At 42.0% G+C, this 20,020-nt stretch overlaps 1 protein-coding gene across 2 annotated transcripts in view; it reads right to left on the reverse strand.

Annotated features, from left to right (window-relative positions):
* The window catches only part of Crebbp (CREB binding protein), a 155,059-nt gene extending 135,039 nt beyond the window's left edge, over positions 1-20,020 (reverse strand). The window contains exon 1 of one of the 2 annotated variants that reach the window (XM_008846197.1): positions 19,725-20,020. In XM_008846197.1, the coding sequence (XP_008844419.1) occupies positions 19,725-19,809 (85 nt within the window). In that variant the 5' untranslated portion in view covers positions 19,810-20,020. The remainder of the gene's footprint in view (positions 1-19,724) is intronic. The other variant, XM_017801517.2, reaches the window with a different exon arrangement.

The following is a 20,020-nucleotide window of genomic DNA, read 5'->3' on the forward strand; positions in this document are numbered from 1 at the left end:
CAAAATGATCCATCTAGGGGACTCTGAAATGGAAACCTACACCTACATGGTGAGTACTCAAGTATTTTATACTATATGCCTTACACTGCTTGAAGTGAATAAAAGGAACCCAAGCAAGGTATTTAATAAAGCTCACTGAAATAAAACTACAGAACCTAGTCAGGGATGGTGGCGCATGCCTTTAGTCCCAGCACTCGAGAGGCAGAGGCAGGCAGATCTCTGTGAGTTCAAGGCCAGCCTGGTCTACACAGCAAGTTCCTCCAGGCCAATTGGGGCTACACGGAGACCCTGTCTCAAAAAGACCAAAAAAAAAAAAAAAAAAACCAAACAAAAACAAAAACTACAGAACCTTTGATAAATGAGAGAGGAAATATCTAATTTTTTGAGCATTTTATATTCTCAGACACACTTCAGGGGCACTCTGCACTAGGTTATCAGGAAACCTTGTTTCACTGATTGCTTTTACCTTCCACTTAAAGAATTCAAGGAAAAGCCCAGTGTGATAATACATACCTGCAATACCAGCACCTTTAGGAGACAGACGCAGAAGAATCTTCAATTCTTGGCCAGCCTGGGCTACTTAACAAGACCTTGTCTCAAAACAAAACAAAACTGAACCCAAGACAGAATTATCTGAAAGTTCTTTGTCACACTAGACTCTAAACAATCAAGTCCAAGAAACACAGTCATCTACATTAATTCTGTACACTCAGTAGTCACAGGGAAGTGCCATTCACAGACTAGTAGGACAACTTAGGTTTGTTCCAACACTGTGTCTTGTTACCTCCCTCTATCCTGCAGAATAGAGAAAAAGCCTTCATAGATACAAGGGTGGAACAGAAGACAATTGTAGCAGCAGGCCACAGACCAACAGTAAAGGACTGAGAAGCCCCTACTGGTTATTTCAATTGTCTGAGGCAGGGATAGGAAAAAAGGAACTGATTGTTCTGTGTCAGCATGGCTGAGAGGGGCTCAGACCCTAGGGAAATACTGTAATCAGCTGCCTATCCACCCTACACCCAACCAATTTCTGGAGAAGATTATCTTGGCAAGAACATTCCTGTAAGAGGTATGAAGTGGCCCACACAGAACCAAACCCCTGCTGAAGCCCCAGATCCCAGATGCCTGAACCCCTCAGACTCTGCAGCTATATTGAGTATAGGCAAGCAGATACCAGTGCCCCAGGTCTTTAAATCCAAATGCTGTGAGTTATAGAGTGGGCAGGGGGCAACATCAAGTCAGAAGAAAAGATGTATTCTGAAGGAAAGCAAATTTAAATGGGTCTTGTGAGTGCCAAACACAGGGCATCAAGTTCAAAAATTCTACATTAGGGGCTGGAGAGATGGCTCAGCAGTTAAGAGCACTGACTGCTCTTGCAGAAGACCTGGGTTCAATTCCCAGCACCCACATGGTGGCTACGACCATCCTTAACTCCAGTTCCAGGGAAATCTGAAGCCCTCTTCTAACCTCCACAGAATTGCACAACACGGGTGCGCTCACATACATGCAGGCAATACACTCATACACATAAAATAAAAATATTTTTAAAAATTCTACATTAAAGAAAGAGGCTGATTGTACCTCTGTGGTGTAGCACCCTTGCTTAGCATGCGCAAAGTGTTGGGTTCAATGTCAGGCACTATAATATTAATAAGAGCAAAAATAAATAAGCAAACAATTATTGAATGTAGTATCTCTCAGGTGTAATCCTAGCAATTAGGAGGCTGAGGCAGGAGGATTGCTTCAAGTTCTAGACCAGTCTGGGCTACAGAATAAGACTGTGGCTCAGAAAAAAAGAAAAAACTATTGAAAGGTACAAAATGATTTGGAGAATTATCAACTGAAGAACTTGAGTATTGAGCTAGGTATGCTGACTAATACCTGTAATCCCAGCACTACAGAGGCTGAGGCGAGAGAATCACCAAAAGTTCAAGGCAAGCCCAAGCTATATAATGAGACCCTGTCTAAAAGCTTTAGTATTAATTACTATGTAAGCAATATTCATAAACCACCTAGGGATGTTTACACTGAGCATATGGGTAATGCTTCTAAGATTTTAAGACTTTCATCAAGATGCAAGCTTTTGTAGGAAAATTTCACGAAATTAAAATAACAGTCCTCAAGATGGCTCAGCAGGTAAGGCACTTGCCATAAAAGCCTGGCAACCTGAGTACAATCCCTGGAACCCACATCAAAGTGGAAAGAGAAAACCAACACCACAAAGTTGTCCTCTGGCTTCCACATGTGTGTTGTGGTACATTTGCCCACAATTTTATTTATTTATTTAATTTTATTTTATTTTTTGGTCTTTTGAGACAGGGTCTCCCTGTAGCCCCAGCTGTCCTGGAACTCACTATGTAGACCAAGCTGGCCTTGAACTCAAAGAGATCCACCTGCCTCTGCCTCCCAAGTGCTGGTACTAAAGACGTGAGCCACCATGCCCTGCATGTTTTTTTTTTAATTACAAATGCAGATCATCGAGATGGTTTAGCAGGTAAAGGCACTTGGTGCCAAGTCTGATGGCCTGAGTTTGATCCCCAGTACTCATATGGTCAAAGGAGAGAACTGATTCCCACAAGTTCTCTAATCTCCACCCATGTGCTGTTGACCACACATACACACACACACGCACACGCACATGCACGCACACAATGATTTAAAATATATATATATATTAGTTGGATGTGGTGGTACACACCTTTAATCCCAGCACTCAGGAGGCAAAGGCAGGCAGGCAGGCAGGCAAGCAAATCTCTGTGACTTCTAGGCCAGCCTGGTCTACATAGTGAGTTCCAGGCCAGCTGGGGCTACAGGGAGACCCTGTCTCAAAAAAATAAAATAAAATTACAAATGCACTTTTAACCAATAACGCTATTTCCAGGATCTGCTCTATAGTTTCACCTGTCCACTTAACTTCACAGGCCATACATTAAGTCACTGCTTATGATAGAAAAATATTAGAAATACCTAAATATCCATCAATCGAAGCTCATATAGCAGGGACACCAGACCCCCACAAAGAAGGACAATGTGAAGCTCTCCACATGCCGATACATAAAGGGTACACAGTCGTGCACAGAGTACTACCCTAGTTAGGAAGGAAAAGGTAGGAATAGACAACAGTATCTCCACTCTGGAAGGGCACTATTTTCCCTGTCACCTAAGGGAAAAGAGACAAGGGATGGAGGCTCTCCATACACCATTTGTTCTCTGATTTCTGAGCCTTGGTAACTACCAGTATAAATAGGTAAAGAAACATTATTTTTAAGGTGTCCCCTCCTGTAGGTTGTCCAGACCCAGGTGATTTTTGGCACCCAGAGAGAACACATAAAATGGCTCCAGGTTCTCCAGGTTCCAGTTGGACTTTGCCATTTGAGGATAAAACCTAAAATGGATTTAATATTAGCTTAAAATATATTTAGTTCTCCCATTGGTTTATGATAGAAAGGACAAAAATTACTTTGAAGATGGACTTTTTTTTTCCTAAAGGAATGTGACAATCTATATGCAACATTTTGTACCTAAAGTAGTAGAATGTCCAGAAATCTGACATTTAAAATCAAAATACTCAAAGAGACATTGCATTGGCTAATTATTTTAAGGCTTCCTTTGAGTAGTGCATCAATAGGAAACCACTAATAAAAAGACTGTACAAAATGGAGACTATAACAAAGGAAGTACACCAGGTGTGATGGCGCACGCCTTTAATCCCAGCACGGATCTGTCTCAACTGCAAATACCAAAATATACAGACATACATATGTGTACTTATTTTAATTTTTATTACATTTACTTATGTTTATGTGTGTATGTGTGAGCACATGTGCGCTTGTTTGTGTGTGCATGTGTAGATTAGAGGACAACTTAAAGTAGCTGGTTTTCTCTTTCCATGTGGGTTCCAGGGATCAAACTCATTGTCAGACTTGGCACCTTTACCTGAGCCATCTCACTGGTGTTATATACTAAAGTACATGGGTGGGGAGGCATTCTGTGATAGACATGTAATCCTGTGGTAGTGTTTGCCTGGTGTGCACAAGGCCCTGGGTTCAATCCTCTGGAACCCAGAATGCAATCAATTAATCAATAAATTAACAAATAAGTGTTCTGACTTGGATTTGTTTTTAACTAGTTGTTCATTTAATTTTTTAAAAAAGCACACTTTTTATTATTGTGTGCAGTGCTGAGCCCAAGCTCTGATTTTGGCTTACTAAAAAATTACTCAGAAAATAGAAAATATAAAATATGAGAGAGAGAGAGAGAGAGAGAGAGAGAGAGAGAGAGAGAGACCCCAGAAATCCCTAGTACCTCACTTCCTGAAAACAATTTCTAGAGACTGTTTAAACTGCACATACATTATCATACATCTCTTATCTCTGGGCGTGGTGACATACACCTCTAATTCCAACACTCTGAAGGCAGAGGCAGGCAAATCTCTGTGAGATCAAGACCAGCCTGGTCTATGCAGGGAGTTCCAGGCCAGCTGGGGCTACATGGAGACCCTGTAGAAAGAGAGGGAGGGGAGGGAGGGAGGGGAGGGAATCTTTTACCCCTAAAAAGAGGCTAATTTTCATCTTTGTTCTTCATCTTGACTTTTATTTAATGACGTTCAAACATTCTTGCCCTCTGTATTACCCACCACCCCTGTACAGTGGCCATTCCTCTCCAGATCATCTGCAAGGGCTGGGGGCTCAACTACACTTCAGAGACAGACTCACTGATTTAACCCTTTCCTGAAAACTTTCCAGTGTTTCATGGTCTCAAAATTAATGAATTAAATTAATGAAAAAACAAGAAGTTCCTACCATAAACGTTTTCAGAAAGATTACCAAGTAAGAAACTGATTTTTACCCTATCTGCTTATAGGTTGTTAACCTACAGATTATCAACTAATAAAGTTGGTAACAAAAGCCAGAGGTTTTAAGCTAGAAGCTAAAAACCCATAAACAGAATGTAGCTACTTGCCATGCATTCTGACACCACTACCAAAGCTCCTAATATTTGAGATGACACAATTTTTTTAAAGTTTCTTCTTCCCATTTATGCAATATAAATACTAAAATTAAAATTATTCTTTACCTAAGTACAACACCAAAACACTTCACTATTAAAATAAGAAGACAGAATGAGGGGGCTAGAGAGATGATTCAGTAAGAGTGCTTGCTACTCTTGCAAAGGTGAGTTCAGCTCCCAGCACCCATGTTGCAGTTACTGGTAACTCCAGCTCCAGGGGATCCAATACCCTCTTCTTCCTTGGGTATCCTCACATACATGCCCATAAACACACATAGACAGGTACACATACACATGAATAAAAATAAAATAAGCCTTTTGAAAAGGGGGAGGTGCTCAGCAGTTAAGAGTGTGTGCTCTTCTTTCAGAGGACCCAAGTTGGGTTCCTAGCCCCAAAGTCCAGTGACTCACAGCTTCCTCTAACTCCAGCTCTGAGGGTATCTCAAAAGACTCTGGCCTCTGTGAGCATCACTCACATGCCCATATCCACATACAAACAAACATATAGAGACATGTAATTAAATCTTTTTTAAAAAGAAAAGAGAATGAGGCCTGCTCTTAAAATACTAATATTTCCAATCACTCTGAGATATCCATCAGTTCAAATGGCAATTACAGAGGGAAAACATGCAAAAGGAGTTACTTTGGGTAGAGTGTAAACCTGTATTTGCTTGGGGATGCAAATTAGTTCTCTAGAGTAAGATAGAAGAAACAGTCAAGGCCTGGCTGCCTGTAGGGACAAATGACTCTGTGGCGTATGCCTTTAATTCCAGCATTTGAGAGTCAAAGGCAGGTGGATCTCTGTGACATTGAGGCCAAACTGGAACACAGAGAGTTTCAGGTCAGCTAGGGCTACAGGGAGACCCTGTCTCAAAAAACCCAGAGAAAACAAAACAAAAAACAGAAGGGCTTTCACCAAGTATTCTTTTCACTTTCTGAAATTTTCAAACATATAAACATATTACCTACTTGAAAATATCTACCTTTTTTAAAAAAATTATTTTATTTTAGCATATGTGTGTATGTGAGTATAGCTGCACACAAGACATAGCACTTGTAAATTTTTTTTAAAGAAAATTTCCCAGTATCTTAGGACTGCTATTTCCAATTCCTACAATGTTTTTATGGGGTACTTTTCCTCCCAAAAGTAGAGCTAGGATAAGGTAAGTCAACACTGCAGATATGAGCCTAGATGGAAACATCCAGACTTGCAGAAAACAAATTGCAATCATTTCTTGACTCAAGGAATCTGGTCATGATCAGTTTTCAAAACTTTGTGTTATTCTTTAAGCCCTAAAAAGGCAGATCTGAATGAAGTCTGTGGTCTGACATTCAAGGCTCCTAGTAACCTTACCTGGCCTCCAGATGCCCAACCAGCCACCCCAATTCATCTTGCAAGGAATGCCATGTCCTTCCAGTAAGTTCCCTGATCTCCCGGCCTGAAGAATCCAGCTCCTCCAGTCAGAAGCTGATCTCAGTTTAAATGACACAAGGACTGGTGGGAATTGGCAAACTGCCTGGCCATAGCATTCAGTTCACTTCTACTATGCAAAGAGCAGCTTTTGCCACCAAGGCTATCACTACAACCAAGCAGAGTGTAGACACACACACACACACACACACACACACACACACACCACTGAAGTATGTGTTGGATAAAAGAAAAAAGTGATGGAGTTGAGACAAGCCCAGGCATAACAGACTCCCTGAGAACAGGACCACACAATCAATTTCCACCCTCTCAGAAGCCACAGGAGGCTACCTAGACCCAAAACAAAACTGATTTTTGTACCAATTGTTAAGATTTTAACATGACTTTACACCTCAAGACTTTCACACTTGGCATTCGTGCTGTCCCTATGCCCAGAAAAGTACAACTCGCCATCTTTTTTTAAAAAATATTTTTTTTATTTATTATTTTTATTTTATGTGTATGAGTATACTGCCTGCATATATGTGGACCCATGTCGTGCAATGCACAGAGGTCAGAAGAGGGCTTCGGATTCCCCTGGAACTAGAGTTAAGGACAGTTTGTACCCGCCATGTGGGTGCTGTAAATCAAACCCAGGTCCTCTGCAAGAACAGTCAGTGCTCTTAACCACTGAGCCATCTCTCCAGCCCCTCGCCATCTCTTCTTTGTTCTCAGGTCTCAGCACACATCACAGTCCCCAGGAGTCCTTCACAGCAAGTTTAGTCCCTATCTGGTGTCCTGCCAACTCAGTGCCTCCCCTCTGAGAGAACAACTGACTGCAGATGCCTGTCCAAGATCTGTTTTTCCAGCACTGATAGTTATGTCCATGAAGGCAGGGTCTGGGCTTGTCTTGTTCTCTAGATCACGAGGGCCCACACCACAGTATGCAAGTATTTTCTCACTGAATAACCCTAAAAAAGTGATTTAAGTCATGAATATTTCTGAAAAGTTTCTTCCACCTTCAAAAGATGGTTCAGCTACATGGGGAGTTTGAGACCAGCCTGGCCTATGAGACCCTATCTCAAAAAAAAAAACAAAAAAATTAAGTAACATGTAGCTCCTGCTTCATACTAGTCACATATCAAGTACTCAATGGCTCATGTGGCTTATAACCGCTACCAGACAGCACTGACCTCCAGATAATCACTAGCATCATCTCAAAAGGGAAATGTCCTCCTCCTCTCTGGCTGAGAAGGAATCCTTTTTCCTCACACATCAAGAGATTAAGAAGGCTATCATATAACTATAATACCGACTTCCTATTGTCTGAATGGGCCCTGAAGATTCTTCATGAAAAGTTCAACTGTGGGCAGGTCATACCCTACAAGCACCTGATTCCCACAGTAGTTGAACAACAATCAAAATGAAAATGAAGCCCTACCAATAGTTTACGTTTCATTTATTTTCAATAATAGCTGTTTACTAAAGATGCAAGACTTAATTTGTAAAAGCGTCCACAAATTAAGAGGAAAATTCTTTGTCTACGATGGGACAATTTTTACTACTAGAAAACAATAAATCAGGCTGGAGAGATGGCTCAGCAGGTTAAATGCATACTGCTCTTGCAAAGGACCCAGGTTTAGACCCCAGCATCCACATCTGACAGTTCACAACCACCTCTGTAGGTACCTGCAACTCATGTGCATATACCTTCCCCCCCACACATTAATTTTAAAAATAAATCTTTTAAAAAGCATAACCACACCTAAAACAGCTAAAGAAAACAGAAAATTAATTTTCAGTGAAAGAACTTCCCATCACAGAGTACGTAGGAAGAGGAAACCTCACAATACAGCGGAGCTGAAACTGTTCCCTCAAGATCCACAGGAGCAAGGCAAAGAGAACCAAGTTCTCCCTGGCACCCCTCTCAAACAGTTCACCTGACAGGCCACTCAGGGAGCCCACGTCCATTCTCTCCCATTTCTGCTTTCTATAAAAAGAAGGGTAACTTTTGTAATTTCTCTGTGCTCATTTTTCCTTTTTTTACTCTAAGTCTTAACCCATATCAAACCCTTGCTTTGAAACCATAACTAGAAAACAAGAGTTCAATTTCCCAATAAAGAATAGCTAAAAAGCAAACACAGATCAAGTAAAGTGAGTCACAAGATTGCCTGTTTTGTAGGATTCCCGAATTTTAGCTCTCAATTCACTCTTTTTACAGACTGGAAACTGAAAATTGTACTAGACCTAGTATTGAAAGTGAAAAATGGAAGAGCGGCAACTTCCCACACTGTCCTACTCTATGCTTGGGTCAGGCCCTTACCATGCATCAATCATCCCAATCCTCTCTGGCCCCAGAGATAGATGACGGCTGCTATTTTCTCATACAATTAAACAATAATAGCAGCCTCAACCTGCTTATATGCCAAGCTCTGTAATAGCTTGATATATACAAAGCTAATCAAACTGAGCACAAATAGAATATTGTTAAGGGGAAGCTCTTTAGTGATTTCTACCTTTCTCTCTGTCTCCCTCCCTCTCTCTCTCTCACCTCCCCCCCCACACGTGTGAAGCTCGCAGTCCTTGCCCCCCCCCACAAGGCTCCAATGTCCACTCTGAGCCAAACTAGGGCTTGCTCCCACACCAACTACATATGGCTGGCTCCCAGTATAAAAAGCTCTGACATTTTCTTCAACTCTGAGTCATGCTTAGAAGGTTCTACTTTTAATCAGGTGACAAATAACTCAAAATATTTTAATCCAAAGGAATTGGGTCAAGCTCTTATAGTCCATAATGTCAAAGCAAACCCTATTTAATAGATTTCTCTAGCTTCTGAGTGTCACTATGCAGTTCATAATCAAATACCAAATTCTGCTCTATTTCAATGTTACACCACCCTTCACATTTTATCCTAAAGAACTTATTTTTCTTATTATTTCACTGGATATCCTAACTATAAAGTTTAAAAAAAAAATGTATAGGTGAGGCTGGGGAGATGGTTCAGCAGGTGGAGGTGTCTGCTGACAAATCTAATGACCTGAGTTCAATCCTTGGGAGCCACTTGGTAGAGGAAGAGAACCAACTCCCACAGTTGTTCTCTGACTCCACACAAGTGCCACATCATACACACTCCTACACATACACAAAATAAATAAATGAATGTGTATGGGTAGTGTTTTCCTAAGAAAAGTTTAAACTCCCTGAGGAGATGCTTTTCTATTATAAAAAAGAATTTATGTTGCAAGAGAATTGTACAACCCCAGTAAGCAGCTCATTTTCTGAACCACAGATTGCCTGAATTCAGAATTTGACTTAAGTGCAGTTGTAAGAAATAGTTATTATACACAATAGGGTACAGGTAAAGACTGGCAAATTAAGATATTACAGTAGCAGATGGGATACCCAGAGATGGGAGAGAAAAGATTTTCACTGTTAGGTTTTACTATTCTTAGCAATAGTTCAACTAAATAGTCTGTTGATTAATGGAAAGAAAACACGGGAAAATGTCACATGGGATAATATGCAAGTATTTCTCAAAAGTTTTAACAAAAATTCAACTTTTAAACAGAGTTCGAAAATAGCCTTGCTACCTAAATTTAGAAACAGAAAACACCCTAATAGCAGTTTTTCAAAGACACAGTCCGTCTCTATACTGTTTAAAAAGGGCAAGGAGCACTTTATTTACTTCCAGGTCTTCTACACACACTTCTGTGTGTGTGACATGTCCTTGGTCAAAACCCTTCGTGGGGGTTGGGGGATCCTGGAGAGATGGCTCAGTGGCTAAAAGCACTGGCTACTCTTGCAGAGGACCCAGGTTTGATCCCCAGCACCCACATGGTGACTAACAACCATCTGTAACTCAAGTTCCAGGGACTCTGACACCCTCTTCTGACCTCCCCAGGCATTGCATGACACGGGTGCATCTTCCTACATACAGGCATTACACTCATACACACAAAATTTAAAAAAAAAAAAAAAAAAAAAAAAAAAAAAAAAAAAAAAAAAAATTAAAAAAAAAAAAAAAAAAAAAAAAAAAAGAAGAAGAAATAAGGCCAGGCTTGGTGGTATACGCCTTTAATCCCAGTACTTAGGAGGCAGAGGCAGGTGGATCTCTGAGTTCAAGGCTAGCCTGGTCTATATAGTGAGTTTCAGGTCAGCTGGGGCTACAGGGAGACCCTGTCTCAAAAAATACAAAAAAAAATTTTTTTTTTTAATTTCTAAAAACCCTTAAAGGGCTCATCAGCAAGCCTGGCTGGGGATTTCGCTACAGAACTACCCAAAGTGGAATAGGCAAAAGTCCACCCTCCCCCTATCAGTAGAGTGGCTCACATTTTTGCATCAAAGTTGAGTTTTCCTGAAAAATGCTTGAGACTGAATGGGAAGGCTAGATGTCTTTCCCAGTCAAAGAAAAAGCTGTAGACAGGACACCACAGATCTGACGCACATATTCCAAGAAGGGAATCGTGTAAAAAGGCCTGAAAGTGGGTGAAAAGCGCAAGTATGTAAGCTAAAATCAGAGGGTATGTCCAGGATAATGAAGGCTTCAGAGAGACCATCTGGGGACAACCAGAGGAGTCAGATGAGAATTACACCTATTGTGACATCCAGGGAGACAAGACTAGGTCCAGGGTCCAGTTCCCAGTCTTGAAGGCTGGGAAAACAGGTGGGCTTCCCCAATTGTCTGGCAGTGCTTTGGCACAGCAGGGAAAAGGCAGAGAGACATCAAAGCTGCGAGGACCACCAAACCACTGCCCCTACCTCAGCACTCTAGGTTTCTGCACACTGAGATATCCAGGGAACAGCAGAGCATAAATTCAATCCTCTTTGGATTGCTAACATTTTCACACTAACTGCATTTTGTATTCTTTCCTTAGTTTTGCCTTGAAGTTGTGTTAACACAATTCTAAGCCACTGAAAGAAAGCCTCTGTGCACTGCTAATACCTAACAGGTACCTCAGACTGAATAAGATACACAGTGAGGAACAGACTCACACATTCATGTGTGCCTTAAATAGTCCATGGAATAGGTTTCAAAATTATAAATAATTTTCAGAACACATGACATAACTTAAGTTTTTATAACTTTAAACTTAAAGCCATCATGTTTCTATTTTTAAAAATAAAGTGAAATGGGAGATAAAATCAATAGTAGTGATTACAGAATTCCTGGCTATGTAGACCCGCAAATGGACCACTGTGGAAATGTGCATGACTACTGTTGTTTCCAGAACTAGCAACAGGTCTCGGACTGTTCAGACTAGCACTCCCAGTAAATCCTATGAGGACAAGGCATACCCACATCCCCTGGAAGCTACAATGCCAGCTCCCTTCACTGAACATTTCCTCAAGACCTGGCACTTTCCAGACATCACCTCAGATAATAATGCAGTAATATAATCTTCATCTTACAGATGAGAAAACAGAGGTTGACCCAAACCTATACAGAGCTCACCAGCTGGGTAATCACTGAGTGAGAACACCTAGATATGACACACAGGATTAAGAAAACAGAAAACTCCCAAAGAATGGTGGCAAGCAGCATAAAAGCACAGTCTTAAAGACAAAATAGGGACAAAGACTGCAAATTCTCTTACCTAAAGCCTCAACTATCTCCAGAGGACCTACTGTGCCAGTAGGTCTCCTTGTGCTGTGGTCAGCACCAGGAGGGTGACTATAGGAAACCTCTACCAGCTCTACTAGAGCTTTTTACCATCTAGTTTCATAGATGTGACAAAGGATCAGGGAGGGACCAGAAGCTATGGGGGCTACCAGGGTCAGCAAGATGCAAAATGGCCCACAAATAACAGTATAAAGTTAACTTAGTTTTTTGTTAAATTTACCTGATTTTGAATATAGTACATAAAGCTGTTACAGAAAAACAAAAAACAAAAACAAAACAGTGATTTGGGAGAGAGCCTACTACTAACTTTGAGGTATCCTACACTGTTGCAGTCAGGCTTTACCTCCTGGTCACTATCCAGACCAGCTGCAGCAGTCTCAGAAAACCTGTGCTACTGCTGTGTTCAGTTAGGTATAGCCACGGCAGGCTGGTGTTCCCATGGGTGCTCAGACCATGAGTCTTGTGCTACATTAGGGTCATCAAATTGTGGTTCAAGGGAAAAAACTCTGGATACTAAAGTTTAAGGGGAGACAGTCATGTCCACATACTCTTTATGGCTGCTTTCTTACCAAAATGTCAGGGCAGGGTAGTTAGAACACGAGGCCTGATAGCCCACAAAGCCAGAAATATGTGCTCTCTGGTCTTTTCCATAAGTTGTTTACTGATCCATGAGTACATGAAAAAAAGGAGGTCCTGGTGCTAATGATCTGCAGGAACAGAGCGCAAAGCTCAGCCTCACTCTTGAAGACGCACAGTGCTCACCAGCACACCAAGGCCCTAGGATGCTGGCACCAAAGTTCCTTGGTTAGAACCAACCTTATTGGAGCACAAAGCCCCCTTTTTTCGGGGGGCGGGGGACCTCTTAGTAGGCCCTCTAATTTCTTGAAATACATTCCAAGTACTGGTTTGAGTAAAATCAAGAAGTGACAGTCTCACTAATGGAATCCCAAGAACTAAACCAGCAAGTTTTCGTAATCTTTACAACCCCACAGTAAGATACACTTCATCTTAACAAAGGAAGGCATACTCTGACTACCCTATTTTACACTGTTTTAAAACACGAAGTCCGCACTTACAGAGCCCTAAGTGATAGCATACACTGAGCACCAACTACAAGATGGCAGAAGTTAAAGACGTAGAAACCCAGGCTAACAATCTAAGAATAAACTTCCAGAAGTTTTGTGTGCAGAAATAAGTCTCTGTTCCTTTACCAGCCATTTTCAGTTTATGTTTAAGAATTATGGAATCAAATAATGTGGTAGAGCATGTCTGTAATCCCAGCACTCAGGAGATAGAGGCAGGAGGATCAGAAATTCAAGGCCAATCTAGACTACATGAAATCCTGTCTCATAAAAATAATAACAATAGAATCAAATCTGGTGAGAGTCACACTTACCACCACCATCCCTGAAGAGCTTCCAGTGGAGCTCATTCCCAGTTATTCTTCAAAAGTCCTTATTTTCCATGGCAAGATAAGAGTCATGAAAAGTCCTATCCCTAAAAGTATCTATGAAAACTTTTCCTTCCTATTTAGTCAAGATTTAGTAATGAAGTAAAATAACCTGACCATTTCTCAATCACACCTGAAGAAAACAAGAATGCAAACCCACCCAGTCTAAACCAAGGCTGACACCAGAACCAAAGAGAAAAGGAAGTCTATCCCACCTCATGTTAGGAAGAACACACCCTGCCTCCCCACCAAGCTGGTTATAAATTTTCTGCATAGGTTCCAGGCCAGCTGGGGCTACAGGGAGACCCTGTCTCAAAAGATTAAGAAAAAAAAAAAACTCTGAATAGGGCTTATGTATATGTGAGAAAGCAACAGAAACAGGGTCTCATTTTGTACATAAGCTTGCCTGGAACTCATTATGTTGCCTAGGCTAGCCTCAAACTTGTGGTCATTCTCCTGCCTTAGCATCCTGAGTGCTGGGATTACAGGCTTATTCCACAGGTCTGCATTGGGCTTTACTTTAATTCAGTGTCTGAAGTGAATGCTACTGACAATTAGATATACCACAGTCCAACTGTCAGTACTATTTATGGACATAAATTTATAAAATAAATTATCTAGGAACTCTTACTTTCTAAAAATACTTTTTAAATTACATTTATTTATTTTGTGTGTGTACATGGGCACACACATGCCATGGCATACATGTGGAGGTCAGATAACCTCCAGGAGTCAGTTCTTGTCTTCCACCATGTTTGTGACAAGGAATAAACAAACTGAAGTTCTCAGGCTTGGTAGCAAGGGCCTTTACCCAATAAGCCATCTCACCAGCCCCTAGAACTTTTGGGGGGGGGGGCAGAGACAGTCTCTCTGTAGCCCCAGCTGGCCTAAACTTACTATGTAGCAGACCAGGCTGGCCTTGAACTCAGATTCACCTGCCTCTATCTCCCAAGCGCTGAGATTAAAGGAGTGCACCACCATGCCTTTATTTTAACCAGACAGATTTGGTTCTGTCTGTTGCTTTAATAGACTATCTCCCTCAAGTCAGGTTCCTCACCTAGAAAACAGGAGTAAAGGTATCTTCTCTTTGTATGCTGTAGACAGTATGAGGAACACACAGATATGACATGGAGAAAAGTACTGTCTAATAAAGTACTGCACACAATGAAGATTATCATTTAGTAGTAAAAGGTATGTTGATGGTCAATCGTATTCAGTTTGAGCTCTCTATTTCATTTAAAGAGATTCAAAGTTACTTGGGAGGCTGAGGTGGGAAGTTCCCTGGAGTCCAGGAGCTAAGAGCTGGCCCGGACAACATAGTGAGACTATACCTCTTGAAAACTTAATTTTTTGTTATTGTTGGACATCTCAGAGCATGCCTGTAATGTAAGCGGTACTCAGGAGGCTGAGGCAGAAGAATCACAAAATGAGGTCAGAGATATACAGTCACGCACATGATAAGGGAGTTATACATGCCACAAAACACATGTAAAGGTCAGAAGACAACTTTATGAAGTCAGTTCTCTTCTTCCACCTTTACGTGGGTTCCAGGGATCAAAATTAGCTCACCAGGCTTACCCGGCAAGCACCTTTACCCACTGAGCCATCTCACCAGTCCTAAAACTTTTAAATAGTCTCTTTGTTAAACATAACTTTTGTCATAAAGTTACTTAAATCTCCTAGTGTGTGCCATGTGTGGTGATGCACACCTTTAATCCCAGTACTCCAGAGGCAGAGGCAGGCGGATCTCTGTGAGTTCAAGGCCAGCCTGGTGTACACAGTGAGTTCCAGAACAGCTGGGGCTACAGAGAGACCCTATCTCATAAAGACCAAAAAAAAAAAAAAAATCACCTAGTATGGTGGTATACACAGATATTAGTACTTGCAAAGCTGAAGCAGAGGATTCTGAGGTTCAAGGCCAGGCTGACCTAACCAGCATGTCTCTGTCTCAAAAATATGATTTTTTTTTTGGGGGGGGGGGTTGGGAAAAGGTTTCCCTGTAGCCTCAGCTGGCCTGGAACTCACTACATAGACCAGACTGGCCTTGAAATCACAGAGATCTACCTGCCTCTGCCTCCCAAGTGCTGGGATTAAAGGCGTGGGCCACCATTCAAAAATTATCTTAATGAATGAATCAGCTGACAATAAAAAATGTCCACTGCTTGCCTGAATATTTATTTCTGCTACACTTGCTCCATTATGAATCCTGGATGTTAAAAGTATGCTGTTTTAATCTGGAAATATTAACCGAAAAATTTTCCAAAACACATAAAGGGTAAGAGAGTGCTTAAAATTTCAACATAAAACAAGAAAATGCTACTTTATCAACATCTGATACCATCTAACTCAATGCTACTCAAGAACTGCCTTGATGGTGGGGTGGAAAGCACTGTTTCTCCTTCCTCTTGCTACCCTCCTTGGGATGTATTACCTCTTCCTCTATCACCCCTGTATGTTCTCCCCCACCTTAGGTAACAAAAGCAATCATCACGCAGGTGCTGTGGAATGGTGTTGTGTGTGCTCCCCTTGGTGGACTACAAGCACTCTGTAGGCAGCATCCTGGCTGGTAGGCTCCACAACATCAGGGGCACTCTCTTTTCCACCCACTACAATCCCCAGAAACACCTAAGAGGTTTTACAGGCCAGTCCCCAAAGATGTGATCTATGTCACAATAGTTCAAGTAGCTGCTATTTCTCAGGATTGTCTGCTCCCTTCCTTCCATCCACTTAGCTTTTCCTAAGCATGGGACTCCTTGTGTCAAATGTGATCTTGTGTTCACAACCTACACATTTTGCACCCCTTGGCATAATTTTCTCCCAGAAGCCTGAGATACATCCCCTCACTTAAAAAAAAAAGTTTCTCAATAGTGTTATTCTAAGGTCTCTGTTGTCCCAGCTTTCACTCCTTTTTGTATTTAGGACAAATACTTTTGTCATTTATTTGTTTAATTTACATCCTTAAGATCTCTGTCCATCTCATTACTGGATCTCAGGCTAATAGTTACTACAGACAAGGTTTCACTTAGTTTAATGTGCTCAATAACGATCCCTTCTTCAACAGCCCACACTAACACACCCTTTCATGATAATGTGATGGTGGGTTGCAGGTAACCAAAGACTCAACTTAAATAAGACCTTCATTTTATTCTTTGGATCATTTAGATCAGAACCATTAAAAATTATAACTTTTCCTGGGTAGGACACCTGTATCAAATCTCTGCCACCCAGGGTTCGGAGACCATTGAGGAAGAAGAGGTAGAAAGACTGTAAGAGCCGGGGTGGTGGAAGACCACAAGGAAACAGTTTTCCAGACATCTGGGAAATTACTCATATGAACTGACAGCATGCACAAGACCCATGCAAGTTCAAACTAGACAAAAATCCAATATTGAAGGGAGAATGGGTAACAAGCCCTAAGCTTAGCTGAGGAACTATTAGCAATCAATGACTAGAGGTAGAGTTGGCTTTCTTTAAGGAAGTGATGCAGGCTCCAGGGAACAGACTCACAAGTGACATTTGAGGACACAAACTTGACTCCAGAGACCTTAACATTTACGAAAGAATACATGAAAAACGGTGGGGGTGGGGGGGTCTAAGGGGGGTAGTATAGATAGGAGAGGGATCTAAATATGATAAAGATGTATGAAATTTGACGGGCGTGGTGGCGCTCGCCTGTAGTCCCAGCACTTGGGAGGCAGAGGCAGGTGGATCTCTGTGAGTTCAAGGCCAGCCTGGTCTATTTAGGGAGTTCCAGGAAAGCGGGGGCTAGAGGGAGACCCTGCTTCAAAAAGACAAAAAAAAAAAACAAAAAAAAAAAACCATGAAATTCAAAAAATAAAAATAAAAAAGGCACAACCATTTCATTGGTATGCAAATTTGCTTTCATTTTTAATAAATGGTAAAATCGTATGTATACCAGAGAATTGTTTTAAAATGAATTTCTTGGGGCTGGAGAGAGAGCTCAGCGGTTAAGAGCACTAACTGCTCTTACAGATGACCTAGGTTCGATTCCCAGCACCTACATGGTGGCTAACAACGATCTGTAACTCCAGTTCCAAGGGATCCAAGGCCTTCTTCTGACCCCCATGGGCTTTACAAGATATGAGTGTACTTACACACATGCAGGCAATAAACTCATACATACAAGTAAAAAATAAAATGTTTATGTTTAAAAACTATTACTCCAGTTCCAGGGGGATCCGAAAGCCTCCTCCGTCCTCCTCGGGCATTGCACGACACAGGTGCACTTACCTACACGCAGGCACTACACTCATACACATAAAATAATAAAGTATTTAAAAAAAAAAAAACTACTACTCTTTGTCTTATACATTTGGATAAGTAAAAGTGTTCTCATGTACCTTTCCCAGGTCAGAATTGGAAAGGGAAGGGGAATAAAGTGGTTAATTGTGGAAAATCCTTTCTGATGAGCTCTGCTGATTAGCAGCACATAAGTAAATAAATATCTGACCATTCAATAACAGAAGCTCCACAAAAAGTCATCCATTGGGTTCCATTTTGTAAATAGCTGGATGTATACAAGAATACAGGTCTGGCTGGGCTTAGTGGTACATGCCTTTAATCCCAGCACTTGGGAGGCAGACGCAGGCAGATCTCTGTGAGTTCAAGGCCAGCCTGGTCTACATAGTGAGTTCTGGGCCAGTTAGGGCTACAGGGAGACCCCATCTCAAAAACACCAAAAAAAAAAAAAAAAAAAAAAAAAGTACAGATCATTTTGTTGTCATGTTATTAATTTGTCCTTGATTTTAAGGCAGAATCTACCTACCATAACTTCATCCAAAAACAGGAAAGCTGAAAAAGTCATTCAAGTTATCAGTTTCAGAGAACAAGCTCCAGGACTAAGCTTACAAGGTACGATCTACGTTTCATGATTATTGCCTTCTACCTCAAACATGGCAAGATTACCAAAGCAAGGGAGATCTGTTCTGCAGAAGGGCATTTAAACTATTGTTTCCACATTTCTCACATCAAAAGTGGATTTTATAAAAAATAAATCTCAAACTCATCACTTCAAAGCATTATTAGTGACTTTCCTATACTTGAGAATCATTTACTTGTCATTACTTAACAAATTTTTAGCTCAACAAAAAGCTCCTTGAAGATGATGGGTAAAACAACTCATTTATCATTTCTCTATTAAAATGACATGTCTCCTTTCATGACTGGATTCCAGGAACTGTATTCAAACTGAAGGCACAAAATTTAAGTTTTGTTTCAATAGAAATAGATTTTTTTTCGTATGTACAAACTGGTAGTCACAGAAACAAGTCGAACAGCTGTGTCTAGAGCCAATCTCTAGGCAGCAATGTAATTTGATTTGGACCCATTCATCAGAAACTGATTTACAGATGCCGCTACTACAAGACTATACTAGAGAAACGCTAGCTGAGCCGGCATTGTTCGAAGCCGCGCGCAAGTTTTAACTGCGGACAGCTTAAAAGAGGAAATACTAATGGTTGGTAATATTACCAGAGAGCAGTCCAGAACTCCCAATTATTAAATGAACAGAAAACTCTTGGCCATCTGATACGATTACCTAAGAAACTTTGCAGGGAAGCTATTTAATGAGTCGGGGGAAAGAAGATTTAAACAGTACCCTGCTAATTTTAATTGAAAACCTTCGAGGCTTTAAAAAATTTTTGTGTGCATCTCCACCGTAAAAATCAACATAAACCCAAAGGAAGATTGGAGCTCAAATGAGCTCTAAAAGTCTGCTAACTTTTGTAAGTTACGAATGTAAATGCAACACACCACAGCAACTTTGATGACATGTCGCTAATGAAGTTTGAGGTTTGAAAAAAGAATGAGTGATCAAAAAAGGAAGAGTTTCAAAGTAACTACTAAGCGTTTACCAAAGCAACACATTCCAAGAAACTTCTCAGTCGCAACACTCACGCCGGTGGCAGCTGTGTCCTCCCTCGGACAGCAGCGCTGGGAACCGGGGTCGATCCGGAAAGCCCCTGATACCACTCGGCTGCACTCTCCCCCTCCGGCCCTCCCAGGTTCCCTCTGGTGTCGGCCCGACAGGCCACGCGTGTCGAAACCCGGCCACGGCCGCGCCCCCGATTTACTTTTCCTCCCCGGAGCGCCGCGAGGAGGGCCGGCCGCCGGCGGGACAGCGAGCGCTGGGCCGTGGGCAGGGCCTCCCCACCCGCGACCCTCCACTCCTTCCCCGCAGCGGGCGTTGACAGCGTGCCCGGCCCGCGCCTCACCTGTGCTGTCATTTGCCGAGAAGCCGGGAGAACTGAGTTTGGCTCGTTTGGGGTTGGGCGGTCCGTCCAGCAAGTTCTCGGCCATCTTCACCTGCTCGTGGAAACAGCCCCGTGCACGGGCGGTGCGAACAGACCCGGGCGGGGGTCGGGTCGGCGGCTGCGAGCGGGCTAGCCAGCTAGGAGCGAGAGCAGGAGCGCGGGCCGGGCCGCGGAGGGCGCAGGCCGGGGTGGGGGAGGCGGCGGCCAAATCTCAGCCTCAGCAACAGCGCCCCGCAGCGCTCACCGCCCGCCCCCGG

The sequence above is a fragment of the Nannospalax galili genome, unplaced genomic scaffold, assembly GCF_000622305.1.
Source record: "Nannospalax galili isolate Female #2095 unplaced genomic scaffold, S.galili_v1.0 scaffold471, whole genome shotgun sequence".
Taxonomy (NCBI): Eukaryota; Metazoa; Chordata; class Mammalia; order Rodentia; family Spalacidae; genus Nannospalax; species Nannospalax galili.